Raw genomic sequence first — 20,000 nt, 5'->3', positions numbered from 1 at the left:
ATCGTCATCTCACGGAGAGCCACATGGAGCCGTTATGCAGTTTTGAAATTTTAATTTTCAGTGTTCAAAATTTTTCTTTTCTTTTAATTCCCACACAGGCAACCTCTCTTTTCCTTCTGAAAAATCCGAAAACAGCTCAAGTTTAATAGAATGAATGATTCTGAAGACCACTTGTCTACAGCCATTTCATCACGTGCAAATTTCCCTTTTTTGATAGCAATCTAACAATAGAGGTAGGTTTGTTTGCAACAACAGTGGATCTATCTTTTTTTATATTTTGTTGCTACATAATTTTTGAAACTGAAATTAAATTGAGTTTATGAAACCCAACACTGAGAGGACAGCGACCGTCTGTCACGTGTTGATCACCGCTCTCTGTACTCGCTCAACGTTCCTCGGTTGGCAGTGACAGGCAGTTGCAGGCTGCTGTCCAAACGTCTAAAATATTGGCAACAGCCCCACCCTCCTACCCCAGAGGCAGAGATTAGACGCATTTGTTTCTTTGGTTTCTTCAGGATCCATTGTCTCGAAGGCCCAGGGAGACAGGAACTGAAAAAAAGTTTGGCCTGAGGCTGTTTTCTATTTTTTATCAAATGATTAGTTCACTACATGCATACTTGTACACCATCCGTGATGCTGTGATTAAACTTTACCACCAGCCGGCCTAAAAGATTTATTCATCGAAACCGTCTGTTGTAGAGAAAGAAGGATTCTCTGTATTTTCTTTCCGTATTTTGTATTACTAATAGAAAAAATGTTTAAAAAACTGAGTTGAATCGATCAGTTGAATATGATTGTGCTTACATATAAGAAACATTTTGTTTCGCCAATCGTGGCAACGTAGATTTAGTTACCCACCCTGAAGTTAAATGTCGCCGTTATTTCTTGTATAAAAGGCCTATCGGAAGAGCAAGGCGATTCATAATCCAAACAAAGTCTTATCCATACTGTTTGGGGTCATTTGCTTTGTTATCTATCGTTTCACTATGCGTTGGTCCATTTTTACTGAAGACCTTAAGTTGAATTCTCCCCTGGTAAGCGGATAGACACGCTTGAACTATGGAACTCAATCGACTTTATTAAAATGGTCACGCTAAAATAACTGAATCGAAAAATAGCAATAGAGAATAAGAAAAACTTCATTTAAAAAGTAAAACAAGGTTGCAGGTATTTCGGTAATTTCATAGTTGGTTTTTGCTGCAAAACCTAGTGTCGAGCATGTGTCGAGACCAATTTCTTTGGATACCCGTCAGCTGAAATGCCTCCCTAAGTCTGTATGGTCTAACTTTTAAGATCCTCTTACCCAAGAATTGTGGGCAAAAACATCTTTCATTTTTTACGGTGTGAAAACTTGTAAATAATTACACTGACAATAGAAATAACGCCGTGTTCGTCTGGTCCAAATTTTGAAATTGCCTTCTATTTGCGTTGCAGAGGTATTTTCAGAATTTATTCGAGACCTCAATGTTTAGTAATGTTGTAGGAGTTAGAGAGAGAAATTCTTACATTAGTTTTATAAGATATGCCCGTATATGATAGAATTTGAAAATAAATACTCGCATGTAACAGTCCTTTTACCCTACTTAAAATATAAGACTATGACACTCAGACAACTTGTGATCACAGTATATGATTATAATGGCAAGAACCTTTTGTGTTCATTTGCAAAAAAATCAAATTAAATGGAACAGTTTCACATTCTGTTTTGCAATATAAACGCGTAATTCTTAAATATGGTACAAGAACTGCGAAGTAGTTCCACCTTAGGAAAACAAAAAGTCACCAAATAAACTTAGTGTAACCTAAAGTTCATGTAAATTTTGACCAAAATTAAAATTTTTCTCTAGTTAATTTAACATGTTCTTTTGTTCGTTATAATCTTAGCTGGCTCTAGCGAAAATTAAGACATTTGCGAACGAATTGCGTTTGACTCTGTGTTTGATACCCATCCTGAGATAGTCAGGTTGAGCCAGGATAGACAATTTGATGCAAGAAAGCCCTACTGAGTGTACTATTTGAATTGTTTAATTAGTGCGGAATTTCTATGGATGCCGGAGGCCATAGAGAGTGTGCTTTAAAAATGTTGCAGTGCATGAACTGCCCATTTTCTCTAAAAAGCAAAGCAGTTATTTCAGTTTTCAAAATATAATTTTGGCTCTCATTGCACAATTTTCCTTGTAGCTCCGAACGTGTTCCACTACTTAAAAGAACGTAACATGTCTAATCCTCATAAATGAAACTAATAAATGATTGAGAAAATTATCAAAAACTCTGCTGTGATATCAGTTAAAAATAGGTTCCTGATTGTCTTATCGAACCCATCTCTTACCGATTGATGCAAAATTACGATGCCGGCAACCATGCATGGGCTTCACCCTCTCGGTACGCCGAGGTAAGGACTTGAAGACGATATGCATACAAAACGTGAACAATCCGGCTGTTTCTGAGTTTTTTCACTCAAAACAAAGAAATGGCGTTTGAGCTCGTAGAAAGGATGGGCTTTTTAGTGAAGGAGTATTCAAAGGTTGATACACCACCCCGTGACCACCTTGACACGACGCCATATTGGAATTGTGAACAAAACGCCTCTCTTAGAGAAGAACCTACGTTAGCTTTTTGAGACAACTCAGTGGTAACTATTCATCAAACTGGGGCGTGCTCTAACCTAACGCGGAAACGTTGAACTATAATGACCAACTGTTTCATAGCAAAATAAGAACACAACCAATCGTAATTTTCTAAGGGAGTTAGCAAAGACTGTAAAACACATTTCCTTAAACAAACCGAAACTTTCATGTTTTTAATACCATATTGCACGTCGCTTAAATGTATTTCCCTCTTCGTTATATATTTGCTAGTTTATTGAATCAAAGGTTTTATTTTAGAGATGAGATTCAATCACAAAAACGGTGTGTCAAAAATGTGCAAACTGGTCGTTTGGACGAAGAAAACCGAGGTGGATGGAAGCGTATTTTAGAGCCATGCAACATTCAACAGCTAAGAGGACACATAAATGCGTGCCTACATCAAAAGACATCCATAAGATTCTCAAAATCCCAAATTGTAGATAACGTCCGTCGAGAGATTTCATAAATTAGTTTGATTCTCGACTGAATCCACTGAATATCGTTGAAAAGTACGAAACATGGAGGCCATGCGATTCTGGGATTGTTTCGAAATAAGACAGTCATGGCATTTTGAAATTGATATTGTTATGACGCTGTAGTTCTAACGAAGAAAATCAATTGACCAAATACAATCAAATTCACGTACAGGCTTAAGGAAAAATTGAACAAAAAAGTACAATGTGAAAATATTTAAAATAAACTGTGCGTCGAGCTTAGCAGAAAAGGGATATTCTTAATCGTGTAAAAAATATCGTTAAACGAAGACAAAAACACATTGATCTTACCGGAAATCTTTGCCAAGGGGTCCACAAGACACGTTGCATCCCTTGAAGGAGACTGAAATATTCCATCTTAGAAAAGAGAAAACTTAACTAGGATCGGCCACCTCGGCCCGCTTAAGTATCGACAATATTCATGTCCAGCACATGTCATTTTGTCAAAGAGAGGCTGACGTGACTGAAAAGCTCAACGATTATCTCGTTCTTACAGTTCTTGAGTCTATCAAGAGATGATTGACCGAGAAGAATCGCAGGATTTTTGTTGATTGCATACTACCAAGTATTCCACACTTGACAGCCATTGGCAAAGGATAATGCGTGGAGTGCAAAATGTTTTCATCCAAGAGATTTGAAGCGTGGTGTTAAACTGTAAGGCTGAACTTTTGGACAGCAAACTTATGTTAAAGAGGCCCGAAACCAGCCAATCAGCGCTCACAGTTATGTGCATTAATAGCCTACTCTACCTTGAATTTTATTGTCACGAACATCAGGAAAATAAGCAAATCTTTCTAAAGAATAAGCTTTAATGACCACAGAGTTGCATATTGAACCCCCCTTGTGAGACTGATTAGCAAAGTTGAAAATTTATACCTCAGAAATAAAGGTTTTATGTTTCGTGACTTTACGAATACGAAATGCAATCTGCTGGGGCTCAGAGAAAAGGGGTAGATGTTTAAACATTTTCAACCAATCACAGAAAGCAGGGGTCACGAGAAAGCCAAAGAAAAGCCTCTGCTGAAACAACTTCAAAGAAAGCGGTGCTCTTAAAATATTCAACTCAATGATACCGGTAAATGTGGTTAAAGTGTCGAAATCTCGTGCCTGATTTAGGAACTTTTTTGAGTTGATGTGTTCTGTTCTTGAAAGAAAATACGACATTCTGAATTTTTTATTTTATTTTGAGCTGGATGACCGAACACCTTCAAGGCTTGTGGCACACAGAACACAATGCAGACAACTGGCATGTGATGACAATTCAGTCATGATTACTCGTGCGTGCCTCGTACATGTTATATCGGAGGGTCTTCGAATGAACCACAAAAATAAAATAGGTTTCCTTACGAGTGGTGAAATACAACAGATTGAAAATAACATTTTTTTAAAGATTACAAAACCATTTGAAAACTCGCAAGAATATGATTACAAAGCCTTGTTAGGTTTATGTTTTCCCGTATTAGAAACTTTAGTGTAATACGAGGCTGTATTTTTTGAAAGTTATTCAGTTTGTGGCATTTTTATTGGAGAGAGAGAGAGAGATCTGTCTACATTTGAGAGAAAACATGTGGCCAAATTATTCCAGCAAGCTACTTTTTAAAATAAATTATACTTTCATATTCCAGGTGATAATATGAAAAAGTCGTAGCTTCTTATTTGAACTATTTAAACACATGGGTTTTGTGTCGTTTTTATGTTCGTGCAGACGTTGCGTGTTGTTTCCGAGGAATGATATGTTTCAAGCTCCAAGCGAGTTTGAGCTGTTAAATGCGTGACATTTGACAAACAGAAGAGAACACGCAAAACACGCAATGTGGTCCATGCTACCACGATTTGTCAGCGGCGAAACACAGAGAGCAAATTCACTGATGTGCAGTATTCAAAATGGAGGATCACTCAGGATGTTGCGTGCGGTTTTGTGTGATTTTCCCTTTTAGCTGAATATACTCGAGCTAAGCGCCAGAAAGGTGTGCATGTTGAAAAAAAAAATGCTCAGTATTAGTATGAGCTGCTGGCGAACCCATAAGTTTCGCGTGTACTTATTACAAATTAATTTTCATTTCGATGTGATGTTGAGGAAATTCCACATCCTGATGTCATTATCTCTGGACTTTGCATCTGGTTTGTTTTATCATCGAGAGCAGGATGTCCTGAGCCGAAACATTCATCATTTTTCTCTTTTGTCGTCGTGCAGTTTGTGCCTTCAATTTGGCACCTGGCAATACACGCAATGCCCTTCTGGAGATAATTCGAATGGTGGTGAACAGATTTTTGTTGTAGATTCTACCACTGTATGGACAAGTGAGGGAAAGTTACCGTAGTCTTTTGTATGCTTTTATTGTATCACCACGTTACATTCGAAAAACGTGTAATGCAATGCAATGCAATGCATTGTATTTAGCTCCGGATAAAGGAAAACAAGATTGAATTGCTGAAAAATAATATTTTAAAAAAGACAACCACACTTTTGAATTTTCGGAACATGTTTCGATGTTTCAAACATCATCTTCAGCCATAGAGAGTGTAACATTAAAATTTTTTTACAAGATAATTCGTATATATATAGATATATAACTATCAATACAATGATTCTTTGTAGATTAAATGTTCGTTACAAGTACGTAAAATTCAAACGAACCAACAATATTATAGAGAACACAACTGACAAAGTGTGGTTGTCTTTTTTAAAATATTAGTAACACTTGTGCTATCCACATCATTTGAAAAATAATAATATTTATACGCCACAAGGCATCATCAAACCATGCTAAATGACAAAATTCAAAGACATCACCCGGAAAAGTAGAATGCTCAAAGCCATTGCACAACAACAATATACAACAATATATTTTACATGGCATAACCGATCTCGTATGAAATTATCAGCAACCCTTTTGCTCAACCTGCCACTTTTGGCAGCACAATTTTACTTATAGTGCAGTCACTTCAAAGTCTGTAGCAGTTATTTTTAACATTGTTGACACAGTTTCTTGGGACTCAAGTGATTGCTCTCATCTTGAAAGATCTGTGATCATAACTCAGCATTTTGTCAGATATGTCCAGGTTTGACCCTAATTAGATGCACACTGATTTCAATAAACGTCACGCAGTGTCCCTTTGCGCTTTTCGCCAACTTCAACATCACTCGTGTCTCAGAATACAGACAATTTACGTCACAAAGTGTCCCCCAAATGCTGCACTTTAGTAAAGATTAACTGCTGCATTTACCCAAAGCTAAAAATAATGCAAAACTTTACCCTTACCTTATTGTTGAAAGTGGGTTGCAAATGCTTAGACTTAAAGGGACACTTCATGTTGGATTGGGTGTGCATCTAATTAGTGTCAAACCTGGACATAAGCTCATTTTGTAGGAACATGGCTTTGAAAAATATGCCTCCTTATGCATGATTTAGTATTATGAATTTCAGCAATTTAATTCCTTCATAGAAATACTCCCACATTACTCAGTGTAAAACAGCAAGTGACATATACAAAATAACGACATATAAAACGTTATACAAATAATGTGTAGGATACTGTCTATAATAGTGTTAGTTTCAGATTTATTTCAAAATAAAGACTTAAATGGCAAGAATATTTTGACACAAAAGTGATACAGCATGAGGTTAAATGTTTTAAAAGAAAGTTTTTACGATCAAGTACATGTAATGGGATATAGATATGAGTGTGATAGTGTCTACACATAAAATAATTTTTTAGTATATACCACACAGGTGAATAGTTCTCTCCCCTGTGCACTGATTGGCTAACTCGCAGGTGATTATTCAAGTACTATTCACCTCTGAGTAGCCAGTGCAAAAGATTTGAAATTCTCCACTGTATTTAACAAAAATAAAGTTTTTTGGTTCGTTTTTTATTCGACCTGTGTGTTATATACTAAAACAATTATTCACCTCAGTGTTGGTGAAAGTGGTGGATATTTACCTCGCTGCTTCGCAGCTCAGTAAATATCCACCACTATTTACCTCCTCTTCTGTGAATAATTGTTAACTATACTTGATTTTGAAATTAAGTTGAAGGGGTGAAAAGTTTTCTTCAGATGAAAGTAGTGCAACTTGAGCTTCAACTTCTTGATGATGCTTTGATCAGCAGATGTTACCTGGAAGTAGAAGATTTTTTTTTTGTTTTTGGCCAGTGGTCTAGCCTATAATAATATTTTGAAGCAAATCATTTTAATAGCCCTTTTTTGATATATTAAAATTCAGTTCTAAACAAAAGGCATCATCTTGAGCCTCTTGGGAATAAATTCATGTATAAGGATTTGTATAAGTTTATTCCCCAGAGCCTAGAGATGTTGCCTTAGGACTGAATTTTAATATATTGAAAGTGGACTATTACACTGTAAATTAGCCAAATGAAGCAGTACACTCATGGTAACATCAAGCCATCCAAAAATGGCTCTGTTACTCAGACACCCCTGCTTAAGTTCCTTAACACTGTTATAATTATTTTATACGATTACTCCTTTATGGATTTCTACAGGACAGCTTCTCTATGAATATTAAGCTGTGCCTTAAACTGCTTTCATTAATTTCACCAAGAAACTTGATTTTTAACTCTGAGAAAAGGTAGCAAACAAATTATGAAACAAACAGAATTGCAAACATGCAACCATGCATTTTGAACACCATACTTTTTGTTCCTCTTTCATGCCTTAAGACTATACAAGCAAAATCTTAAGGTGGCTTTTTTGAGAATCTAATTGCAATTAGTATCACCCAACAAGTGGACTAATGCAAATCCTGCATTTTAATTGGCTACGCTACTAGAGGACTACAGTATTAGTAATAGTCCTCGAGTAGTTAAAAGTGGGATGCTTTCTTTCATTTTATTCCCAAATAAATATTTCTTCAACTTGCATTTGCTAACTTTATTATTGCCTTTTCTGTCTGACTAGTTGGGTGATACTAGAACCCTTAGACCCTTTACCCTCAAGGGCCACGGGTCAATAGCCCATTCAACTTTACCTCATGGGCTGTTATTGACCTGCAGCCCCTGCTTTGGTTCTAATTGGTAATAATATGAGTGAATTTATTGAATCACCGCTTGGATCTGTGGACAGTTAAATTTATGAAATCAAAAAGTCAACCTTCAAGTAGCCACCACTTTCAGCATGAATGAGTGAAGTATTTCCTCTTTTACTATGTACACCCAAGCTGATTTACAAGTGGGGACAAAAAAGTATCACCTAAAGGATAAAGATAGTGTTGAGCTATCTAAGCAGGGTGGCTCTTAACTACCAACTCATTGCTATGGACCCCTTCAAATAGTCTTTTCTTGAGTTCCTTCAACTCTACAGTTATACTTTTTTCTAAGTGTGTTCTACTTAATATTCCTTCGTCTGGTTCATCTCACAACCATAATTGGTAAATCACATGACAAAAACAGAAAATGCCAAAACACTCAGGAAGTTAATTATGTTTTTCACAAATTTGTATCAATAGTATGAGAACATTCTAACACAAAATCTGTAGCATAGATCTTAAGGGCCCACAGACAGATTTTTTGCACATTGCTAAGGAAGTGAAATGTTACTTCCAGTGACTGATGTCATCATGTCGTGAGCTGACCAGAAAACGCACTCACAAGCAAAAATCACTGCACAAACTGTTGTTTGCATGGAAGGTTTTTCCTCACCCTTCCTGGTGCTCGATCTCAGATTAACTGCGCATACGTTAACGAACTGATTTCCGGTTTGAGAAAAAGCTTGATTTCCGGCAGTCTTTAAATTCAATTAATTTTTTTTCATATGGCACGTTTCACCCCCAAATACAGAAAGGTCTTGAGAAGAGCAGATGAGAAATAACTTGAAGAAATAGAACAACATTAATGTTTCGACATACTTATGCCATCTTCAGTTCTGATGCGTTTTACAATTTAAACCTATTTATAAGAAAAATGCAATTGATGAATTGATACATGGTTCGGGGAATTTGTGATACACAAGCCAATGAGAGTTTTTGTTGAGTTGGTTACTCTGATGGGATCAGTTATTAACTGACTTGTAAACCCTTACTGGCTGTAAGGCTGCTACTCCCCTGGCTCTGCTTCAAATCCACCAAGAACATGATTGTTTAGCTTGAAGTTTCAATAACGTAACTGAACTACCATCAGAACGGCTATAATTAACTTTTCTGGTCATGTATACCAAATAGTGATCACTAAGACCTAGTCAATCACATCTGGGAATTTGTGATTCACAAGTCAATAAGAGTTTTCTTTGAGTTGGTTACCCTGGTGGGTTCAGGTATTAACTGACGTGAACCATAAATATCAATGATATCGAGGAGCGCGGGAATATTGCAATCTAAGGTGGATGAATTTCTGGGTACATTCCGAAGGAAGTTGCTGTTAAGATCCCTCTGAGGCCCGTTTCTCGGAAGTCCCGAAAACGTTTCGGGCCCGAACGTGTTTTCAAGGTAGCAAAAAGGAAAATAACTGTGAAGCTGGACGACTTAATCGTTCACCGGAAGCTTCGGGACTTTCGGAGAAACGGGCCCCTGGGAACGAGAGCATTCCTCTCCCTACCCTCCCCTAGTCTGCTCACCAGGGGTCATTCAGGTGCTGAAATCAAACATGGCTGATTGCAGCGGCTTCGGTAGCATAGACTTTCTTGTAAAGCTAACTGGATTGTCAGATGCTGGACTTCGTTTGGTCCTTGCTCTATTTTCAGGTACGCTTAACTGTATAGTGATGTCTAAATTTGACATTATTTTGTCTAGAATCGAGTGCTTGAACCTGAAACGTTAATCTAATTTTAGAAACCTTTCGATTGCATTGATCATGCGATCAATTCCTTTGATCGGAGGAGTTTTACTTGAACTTAAATCGTGATCAGTTTCGTTGTGAGAAATTGCGATGGCTTTTTTCATCCGCATTCACAAACAGTGAGTATTAATAAATTTAAATCGGAAAATCCACGCAATCTGACGCGGAAATCGTGTTACATTTTATTTTTGCGTCTCTGCATGCATGGTGTATTAAACGAACTGTTGATAATTTACTGTGTCGATCCCCGACGATTGTTTGTTGACCAATATTATTAATATTTTTTTCATTTGACTACCTCGTCATGTTCGTTTAATGTTGACTTACAAGTGTTGCAATTGTTGTAGGGCAGCAATTCAAACAGTCGCATCAAACACCGATAAGCATTCTTTTGTTCTCGAATTTTATAAACTGTTTTGTGCGGACCTGCTCGACTGAAACGCGCGTGCGTGCTTTTGTTCTTCTTAGCTACCGGAGTTTTTATTCTTAGCTACGGAGTCACGCATACTCTGTTTTCAAGCTGCAATGGCTCGGGAAAAAGATTCTTTGGTAGATTGGAAGAGACACTGCGATAAAAAGAAGATAACTAGTGGCTTTAAAATTTCATGCTAAATGTTAGGCTATGTGATACACGCTTGATTTATTTTAAAGGACTGCAATCTTGGACAGATGGGAAAATGGCGCGTTTTGGCCCTCACGTGGCTTCATCTTTGATTTTTTAGGGGGCAGGGGGCATTTGTTTTCCATTTTAATCTGTCCAAGATTGTAGCTTTTGAACGATATGCATTTTTTGTGACAGCACTTTTTATGGTGACATTCCACAATGATGCCACTTTCCACTGATGCAAAAAGTAATTTTGATAAGAATCGAGTTAATTATTGTTTTGATAAGAAATTATGATTAGTGTTTCTTGTTGTTTGGTCATTTGCTACAACATGAACAGTATTTGAACATCAGACATGCTTTGTATTTCACTTTCTTTGCAATATTTCTCATTTCAAGCAGCTCTTGTAATTGAAATTGGCCTGGGGCATCCTAAAAAAATAACTGTCCATTTAATAATAAATATCCTGAAATATAGTTTGATAGAATGTAGGGGGTAGGCTACAATCATCATGTAGCAACCAAATCTTCATTATCAACGTATTCTATATATGTACATGTACACAGTGCACACCGCAAAACAAGTTAAGGCACATTTTTTAGACCTAATGCTAATTAGCAATGTTTTTTTTAAGGTATTGGGTATAATGAGGTGATGAGCTAATGTTAAACTACGGACTTAGGACTTGGTTGGCTTATGGCCAGCATGTAGTAGACAACAGCCTGAAGTCAAATATGAATGATACAATCTTCCTTTTGATGTGACATAATTTTATTATGATGAAAACAAGGGAGACCTTTACATGTATCTTTCTATGCAAATGATAATAATAATTAATTATTTATAGTCATGGTAAAATTCATAGCTTCTTAAATAAAGTTTCTTGTCCCAAGCAGTATTAAAGAGTTTTCCACTGGTTATCTTTGATTTTAACTGAAATTGTGTAGTATTCAGTTTTAAAGAAAACACATGGTTTGGAAACTGTTGCACTTCATGGCTGCTGCCTAACAAAATTTTAAAGGGGCCCTCAGAGCTAAACACTGAGAACTTAGGAGCCCAACATATGAAGTGAAAGGTGTTGCTGTGAAAAATTAAGGCGCCCAGAGCTATTCTTTGGGAGCCCCAGGCTACCGGGCTCCTGTTAGGCAACAGCCTTGCACTTTATGAAATTTAAACATGTATTGACCTTTTGTTTTCATATTGTTGCAGCATACCCATTGGCATTTATATATCACGCATTTTTCTACAGAAAAAATCCAGTTCTCCAGGTACTGTATTGCAATTTAATTTATACTTTAACCCATTGATGCCTCAAACACCATAGGATGCCTCCAGTTGACAAGCAAAATTGTCTGGCATTAGACAGAGTAAAATCTGTTAAGTCTCAATCCCAGGAGTCAATGGGTTAAAATGAATTATTTCTACATTGCACACTGCCAATGTATGCACATGTTTTTGTTTACTTTTCACAGGTCACTCATTACAGGTCATTGTTTTACCTGTATGTATACTGAAGCAATCCAAAACCTTCAAATTGGGTAACCTTAGGCCTCAACATCATTTTCAGGTCCATTGATGCCTATCAGTTCAGCATTTTAAGCAACAGAGGACCTTTTCGGTGTTTCCATAGCCTCATCTAAACAGGAGGGGTAGTTGGGAGAATTTGAGGCAGTTATTAACGTCTGTAGCTTGCTTATTTAACTGGATGAGCGCAAGTGCTCCACTTATCAGGGAGATTGTAAATCAAATAATAATGTCTCTCCAATAGTATGCACTCTGTGATCGGCTGATTAAACCTGCCGTATTCTACAGTACATGTACGGGCCGCTGTATAGCCAGCTAAATTTGAAATTTTCGTTAAACATGTATTCTCTAGCAAGTTCTTCATGTTGTTTATGTTACTGTACTTGTAAAACTGTTTTTAAATCTTACAAGCAACTATTTCAAAAAGCTAAGAAGATTTATTTGTTTCTTGGATTTTGACGTGCAGTCGTTGTGGCAGATGAACCTTCCACTTGACTTAATTCAACTAGTTCCCTTTCCGCACTCCTGATTACCTCAGAGATATCATAAATATCTTATTGACCTTGTTTTCTTTGTCCATATTTAAGTTACGGATCATCTTTTTTTTTTTCCCGTTGATTTTATTGCCTCATGCTTGGGCCATAAATCATTGGTAAAAAAAACATAACTTACAGTATAACAACGGACCTCGCACTAGATTAGTAAGAGGTATTTAATTCACATGAAATTAAAGTCAATCAAATCATTTAATTCCTCCCAAAGACCATCCCCTAACGTCCTCGTTCGTGGGAGGTGGACAACAGTGGAGTAGGGGAGTGCCTGTCAGGGTGAAGTACAGTGGGACTTAGCTCCCAGGGCCATTACGGTAGCTGTGAAGGCCTAGCAGGAACGCTGAACAAGCTGGCAAATAGGGGCTCTGGCAAGTCTGCAGAGGTTTAGTCACCCTCTCGGACTTAATCTACTGACTACAGAAACCGAAAAAAAAGAGGCCTTATGCGTTCCATGGCGCAAAAAGGACTCAGTCTGATGATGATGACATCATTTAATAATTTTTTTTTTTTCTGAGGGGAGAAAACTGGATTACTGTAAATGTAGAAACCTCTGAGCATACTGTAATAGGGAACCAACAAACTCAACACTCATGACGTCAAGTCCAGGAATCAAATCGGTCCCACTGACTGGTGGAAGGCGAATGCCATCACAGTTGCACCAACCCATTACATGTATTTGCTTCATTGTTGTTGCACTGTTGTTAGTTTTCTTTTCTGCTGAGAGATGATTTCCTTATTAAAAAACCCCCATTATTTCCAAATTCAAACTTAGTCTGGAATACACATGCATGTACATTATTGTACATGGACAATAACCATTATGAATTTTGAATGCATCATTTATTATTCACCAAAGTGGAGGTAAATAATAGGCAAGTCTAAAGTGTAGACTGGACTCTGCAGACCAGTAATGATTGCAGACCAGAAATCTGCAGGTCAGTCTGTTTTGTCAGCAGCAAATCTCAATCATTTACTGTATTTCTTGCATCATTATTTTTTGGGTTAGGGTTAGTCTGCAGATTTATAATCAGCGGTAAATGTAGTTTGTTCCTTGGTAACCAAAGCAAAACAGGAAGCCATTTTGTTTTTCTCCATTTGCTCAGAGGCAACTTTTCATCTTTTTTCATTTGAATGCTATCTGTTAGATAAGAATTTCCAATAAATCTCTTATTTTGGATGAAAATTGTTCTTGTTTTACCTCTTTTTCAGCATGCATACTTCATGTTTTGTGGTTTATCTATTGCTGCATTTTGTTATGGTGAGAGCTAATGATCACTGACTGTACAATAACACAACTTACAATAATAAATAATTATTATGAATGTCACTGACAACAAATTTGTATGGTACTGATGTAACGCACGCCTGAATAGCTCAATTTCATAGAGTTCAACATGTAACTACTACAACAGAATGGATAAAGGTGTTTACAATTGTAGTTTCTAAACAAAACTGTGGTGCTGAGCACCAGTGGGGAGGTTAAACACAGAATTTAAGGGTTTGTCAATGCAACTGAGTTGATGTGGTAAATTGACCAGGCCGTAGAGAAATTTGAAAACTGACATCTCGAGCCTAATAGCTCTTTATCAGAGTGCTCTGACAGAACAGACAAAGGGGTTTTGTTTCTAATGGAACTGTTATCAATGCATTGTTGATGGTGGAGAAGTGGAATACAGAAAAGGGTACTTTATTAACTGGGGTGAAGTGTCTGACTGGTAAAATTGACCACTTTAGAGAAATTTGAAAGCTGCTCAAGCCACTCTGACGAAGGGTAATGCTTGATTATGATGATTGTGAGCTTTTAAATTTTAGTATGGTGGTCACTATACCATGTAACTATGGTAACAGAGTCTAAGACCATTTTTCCAGGAATGCGGAAATTGCATTTGATTTTAATGCTACTTAAGGCCTGTGTTGATTGGTAATGGTTACCGAAACCCTGTTGCTTCAAAAGTGCTGAGAGAAGTGGAGCTTCTTTCAAACTGATTCAATTTTGTCTGTTTTATTAGCAGCAAACCCCTGCAATCTACATGTAAATTCAGTTTTTATTTGTACGGAAATTAAAAATTCTTGGCTTGTTGTTGAGGATTTAAGGGGGTGTGTAATTTTTAGGGGCTTAGGTTAATGAGCACCTAAACTTAGTCTACAAAATTTCGCTATTTATCTGCTGGGCGAGATGCGCAAAGTTATCAAAACAGTATTTAGACCCATGACCATGATGTGAGAGGCACCAGTCTATTCTCGATTTTACGTCAGAACCTCCTTGGCAATGCAAAATTTCTTTGAAAACTGGAATGCAGAGCAGTTTGACGTAAAATCAAAAATACACCCATGCCTTTCACATCACAATTGTGGGTCCAAATTTCACTAAAAACCTGCATATAAGAACCTACAGGCTGAAATTTGGCAAATATTTTAATACTCAATTATATTATAAGAACCTGTTCAGCCTGGCAAGGAAAAGAGGTTCTTATACAAAAGATCACCCCAATCTCGATTATCAAAATTCTGGATGTACAATTGTATTAACTGAATGTGAAAACTCTAACAAAATGTTATTGTGTATATGCTTTCTTTTAAATTCACAGGTTGTACATGTATGATGTGCACAATATAAATAGCATAAAATATTTTGTTCAGCATGTTATTGTCTAGTCACTAGTCAGCATGCATTCTGACTGACTATTATTACTTAGCTAGGCTAGCAAGAATATGTTTATGTAAACCATTATGCACTTTTAATAGTGCAATATTTCTGTGAATGACTATGCTATGACAAACTCAGAAAAATTAAGAACCTATTAAGAACCTTATCAGCCTGATTTGTCATAAAGTACCCGAAATATAAGAACCTGTTCCGCCTGACCTCTAAAACTCAAGGTTCTTATACATGCAGGTTTTTACGATACTGCTAGTTCTGCCAAGTTTATGTGGCTTGCATGTCACAGCAAAAGCAAAATTGTGGGTAACAATGGTGACACATGTTTGCTTTGAATGGGGAGATTTGTATTAGGAACATAATTTGAGTTTTTAAGGTGCACTTTAAGAACAGTCATGCTGTTTTACTGATGCCCTAAATGAACTGATCGATCCTCACTTTCATGCTGAGAGTCTGCAAGTGAATGCAATTGACCCACTATTTATCCTTACCAATACCAGAAATCAATTGTACAAAGTATCTGTTCTTAAAGGGCTGATATTGCTCAATACGAATTTGGCATCAAGCCTTTAGTTGGGTTGTGCATTTTGCCATTTTTGGGGGCTTTTCACCTTCAAATAAGTACATACATGTACAGTACCAGTTTTTTTGGGTTGACCCGAAAACACTGACCCCCGGTCCATGGACTACCCCGACGGACTACCCAAACAGAATACCCCAGCAATACTATTTCAAGTGAGTACTATTGGTCGTAAGCAGAGTCACAATTAGTGCTAAGCCTAAAAATCCATTTTAAACAGTGTTGGTTAACAAAAACAACCCTAAACCCTAACCCTAAGCTAACCTTTTTTAAAATGGGTGCTTAGACTTGAATACTTTTGGCCAAATTTGTTTAAAATGGATGTTTAGGCTTAGCACTAATTGTGATGCTGCTTACGACCAATAGTACTCACTTGAAATAGTATTTTTAGGGTAGTCCGTTTGGGCAGTCCATGGACGGGGGGTCACTGTTTTCGGGTCACCTGTTTTTTTGGGTTAAACTATTTTTAGGGGTACTTTTTGTATTCATCCACTGAGTTTTATACTGAAGTGATTATTTGTAATTTATTTCTCTTTGGAAGGCTGGTGTTTTGCACACTCCTTGATAGCCATTGTGTCATCTTATTTGCTGTTACACATCATTGGACCATCCATTGTAATGGTAGTGTTGGTGTTCCTGTTTAACATGGTGAGTGTTCAATATTTTTTTTTAATTATTACTGGTAACAATTCTAACAGGGATGTAATAAAAGCTTCGAGCTGGAAAAATCTCTGCCTGTTCCTAAACAAAATATAGTGTACCGAATGATCCATGATCACCCTTGCACTCGTAAACTTGTACAATTTACCTTTTATGGAATGCAAGGCTGTCAACTTCCAAAGTTTTCAAATATTGAGAATTGATAGGGTTGGGATGATTGATGATGTCATAACACTTGTGACATAATTTCTGATGACGTCATATCACGTCTTTCACGCAAAAAGAAAGTGTCACACAAGACCTCACACAACCTAGGCAAAGGTAAAAAAGCGTGCGGAAAAAGGCAGGTATTTTTACAGGTCACAGGTCAGGTTTACAGGTCGCTGTCTTAACATCACTGAAAACAACCCTACAGTACCCCTTTCCTAATGTAACCTTAGGCCTAAATGATAGTTTTTAGGCCTATAGTTAATATTAATCAATAAAGGGTTAGTGTTGTTTTATCATTGTTACAACAGTGACCTATAAACCTGACCTGTTACCTGTAAAAAATACCTGCTGGAGAAAAAGATGTCATTGGCATTGCAGCATTTACCGGTAATTGATTTGATTGGTTTATTACGGACCAATCACATTTGTTTAAATTGCTTAAATTATAATCCGTCAATGAATCTATCTTCGTAAGAATCGTGTTAAGATCTTGCAAAATTTTAGAAAGAATCTTTTAAGATTGCAGGAATGATCTCGAAAGATGTCTTAAGATCTTGCTAGAATCTTATAAGGTCCTGTACAAATCTAATACAAGATCTTACTAGATCTTATAAGAATCTTGTGACAAGATCTTACAGTGTACAAGATCTTCTTAATTAAGAATCCTAATGAGAATCGTTCTAAGAAACTTAATAAGAATCTCACTAAGATCTTAATAAGATCTTCACCTGGGTAGCAACACTACCAGCTCTGGCAGCTCTGTGTTGTTAATACATGGATCTTTTCTAAAGAGAACTACCCAATAATAATTACTGGAAAATGTGCCGGTAATGATAGAGCATTTTCACTCACATGACCAGCAGCCATACTGGATTACTGAAACAAAAGAATTCAAAGAATTTGCATGAAAATCGAGTTCAATTCCCGGAATTGGTACACCATCATGGCCTCCATTTCTTTGTTTTGAAACACCAGCATGGTCACCGTGACATCAGGTGAAAACGTCCTATAGTTATTATTATGCATTCACATTGGTGCCTTAATTACAGTTACATGTAGGTTGAATTTTTCCTGGCGAAAACCACCCTTACTCTAAGTACACATACTTCATGATGTACACGTTGACAGCTAGTATAGTCTTTTTGCTGGTATTGCAAATTAATAACTATTATTGCCAATTTAACCCATTGACTGCCAGGGGTTCCCCATTGATGAGTAAAATCGTCTGGCGTTAATATAGACAGAGTAAAATACTAAGTGATGGCCGGTTTAGGCCGGTTTGGACATCAAAGGGTTAATATCATTATTGCAATACCTGGATTTATTGCTCACTGCATATCATTCTTCCAGGGTTATTTGCTAACTAGTTATGCATACTATGCATCTGGAGATTACGATGTGAACTGGACGACACCACAATGTATCTTAACTCTGAGACTGATAAGTAAGTAACTAATTTGCTTTGAGTTCTTCTTTGAGCTACATCAATCGGTACATGTACATTACACAAATTGTATGAATACATGTAAATTTTTTTTTTGGTAAATCATTTGTTGTAAAAATGATTACGTGTGTAATTACGTCTTTACCAATAAAGGTTGTTGTTTTGTTGTTGTTGTTGTTGCTTATTGAAATGGTTACATCAGTACATCAAGGCATAATTATCTCATTTACAATGTACTGGTGGAGTGTCATACTCTGAAGTTAACTTTTTGTAGTCACATAATGTACAAAATACAATTCACTCCAATAATAATAATAATTGTTATTTCATTGTACTGTAGTGCTGCATGGTAATTGAAGGCTTAGATCAAAGTATATTGAGTAACATTGATTTAATTACAAGAAAATAACATGCCACTTTGTCTCAGAGTAGAGTCAGTCTGAATCTTTTCTGTTCATTTTACACCTCATCCTGTACCACATTAGACTGCTGTTTGATTACATGTACATGTACAATGCATAATTATGTAATTATGCCAAATTCGTCAATACGAATGTACTGTGTTTCAATAATTATTATTGCAAATTAGGCTTTAGTAGTGTTTGATCTAGTCTGTTACTACATGTAGTTGTTTTCTCTATGGAGCTCACTCAGTTAACATTAAATGGACAGAGTCTCAAGTTTTGCCGGGGTTTGCTTGGCAGATTTAGGGCTCATTTTTAATAAGAGGAACTGTAGCGGTAATAATTATTTCATTGTAAACATCTCTCACAGGTGCTGCTTCTCTGAGCACCTACTGCCAGCCATAATAATATTTGTTGTTAATGTTTCTGATCAAAATGCCATACATGTACAGTACTCACACCTTTTAAATTTTATTCTTGAAAATAAACCAACAAGCATGTACTATTTCTTGAAATTAATCCAGTCAAAGTTGGTTGGTGGGAACCTGAAAAGTTGTGAAAATTTGGCATGTTTTATCATAGGATAAGTTTCAAAATTCATCAGACTATCAGAATCACAAATAATACATAGAGGATATTACATGGCCGTTCGGAGATATGAAATTTCTCTTTAAGAGTGTTAAAAGATATTTTACGAGTGAGGGAAGTGAACAATTTAAGTGAAATAATTTTCAACACTTGAAGAGAAATTAACACCATTGAAATACTAAATCATTTCACAAAAGGCATCCAAAGGCGTGTTTTTACAAGCAACCATAGCAACAGTGATCTTTTCACATGTGAAGAGAACAATGTTATCAGGTCTTCACATGTGAAGATATCATGTTTTTGTGCGAAAGCTCACTTGGTATTTCATTCGTGTTTATTATATAATAAATTTATTTGGGTTCTTAACACACAACCAAAGCAAAACACATGTAGATCTCGTATAATTTGATATTGACAGCCATTTTTATCAAAACTTATTCTAACTGAAATGCCATTGAATGTTAACATTTTAATTATTCATGACAGCGTGCACATACTAGCACGCTGCATCCGGGGATAGAGTTAGGGATCATCTCAGTCCAGCTTGGAGTTATGGTATAGCTGGTACATGTATGCCCCTTCATCCCTATTCAAAGAAGGGGAATTTGCTTTCTTGTGGATGCTCTCCTTGATCAGATCCAGGAAAGCAATACACATACATGTAAGAGCAATGGCTTATGTTTTTCTCATAGTACTGTACAGTGTCTCTCCTGGATAAGAGTGCTTATAGTGATCTGAATCACTTTTGTTTTGTATTGATCGAATATCGTTGTTTTGTTTAATTCTGTTTTCAGGTGTTGCCTGGGACTATTATGATGGCAACCAGGACCAGGTAGTGTTTTGACAATAAATTATTATTACTGGC

At 36.6% G+C, this 20,000-nt stretch overlaps 1 protein-coding gene and 1 long non-coding RNA gene across 2 annotated transcripts in view; one reads left to right on the top strand and one right to left on the bottom strand.

The window, feature by feature from the left end:
• Positions 1–3,587, bottom strand: part of LOC138052192 (uncharacterized) — a 6,347-nt gene extending 2,760 nt beyond the window's left edge. Inside the window, exon 1 of the long non-coding RNA XR_011133025.1 lies at positions 3,413–3,587. This is a non-coding gene — a long non-coding RNA (uncharacterized lncRNA). The remainder of the gene's footprint in view (positions 1–3,412) is intronic.
• Positions 3,588–9,698: 6,111 nt separating this feature from the next.
• The window catches only part of LOC138052191 (lysophospholipid acyltransferase 5-like), a 28,706-nt gene continuing 18,404 nt past the window's right edge, over positions 9,699–20,000 (top strand). The window contains exons 1-6 of the mRNA XM_068898566.1: positions 9,699–9,815; positions 11,725–11,783; positions 13,800–13,848; positions 16,371–16,477; positions 18,050–18,143; positions 19,930–19,967. Coding sequence (XP_068754667.1) covers positions 9,719–9,815; positions 11,725–11,783; positions 13,800–13,848; positions 16,371–16,477; positions 18,050–18,143; positions 19,930–19,967 — 444 coding nt within the window. The 5' untranslated portion in view covers positions 9,699–9,718. The remainder of the gene's footprint in view (positions 9,816–11,724; positions 11,784–13,799; positions 13,849–16,370; positions 16,478–18,049; positions 18,144–19,929; positions 19,968–20,000) is intronic.

This window comes from Montipora capricornis, chromosome 6, assembly GCF_036669925.1.
Source record: "Montipora capricornis isolate CH-2021 chromosome 6, ASM3666992v2, whole genome shotgun sequence".
Classification (NCBI taxonomy): domain Eukaryota; kingdom Metazoa; phylum Cnidaria; class Anthozoa; order Scleractinia; family Acroporidae; genus Montipora; species Montipora capricornis.
The sequence above is the reverse complement of the archived record's forward strand: the minus strand, read 5'-3'. Positions and strand labels throughout refer to the sequence as shown.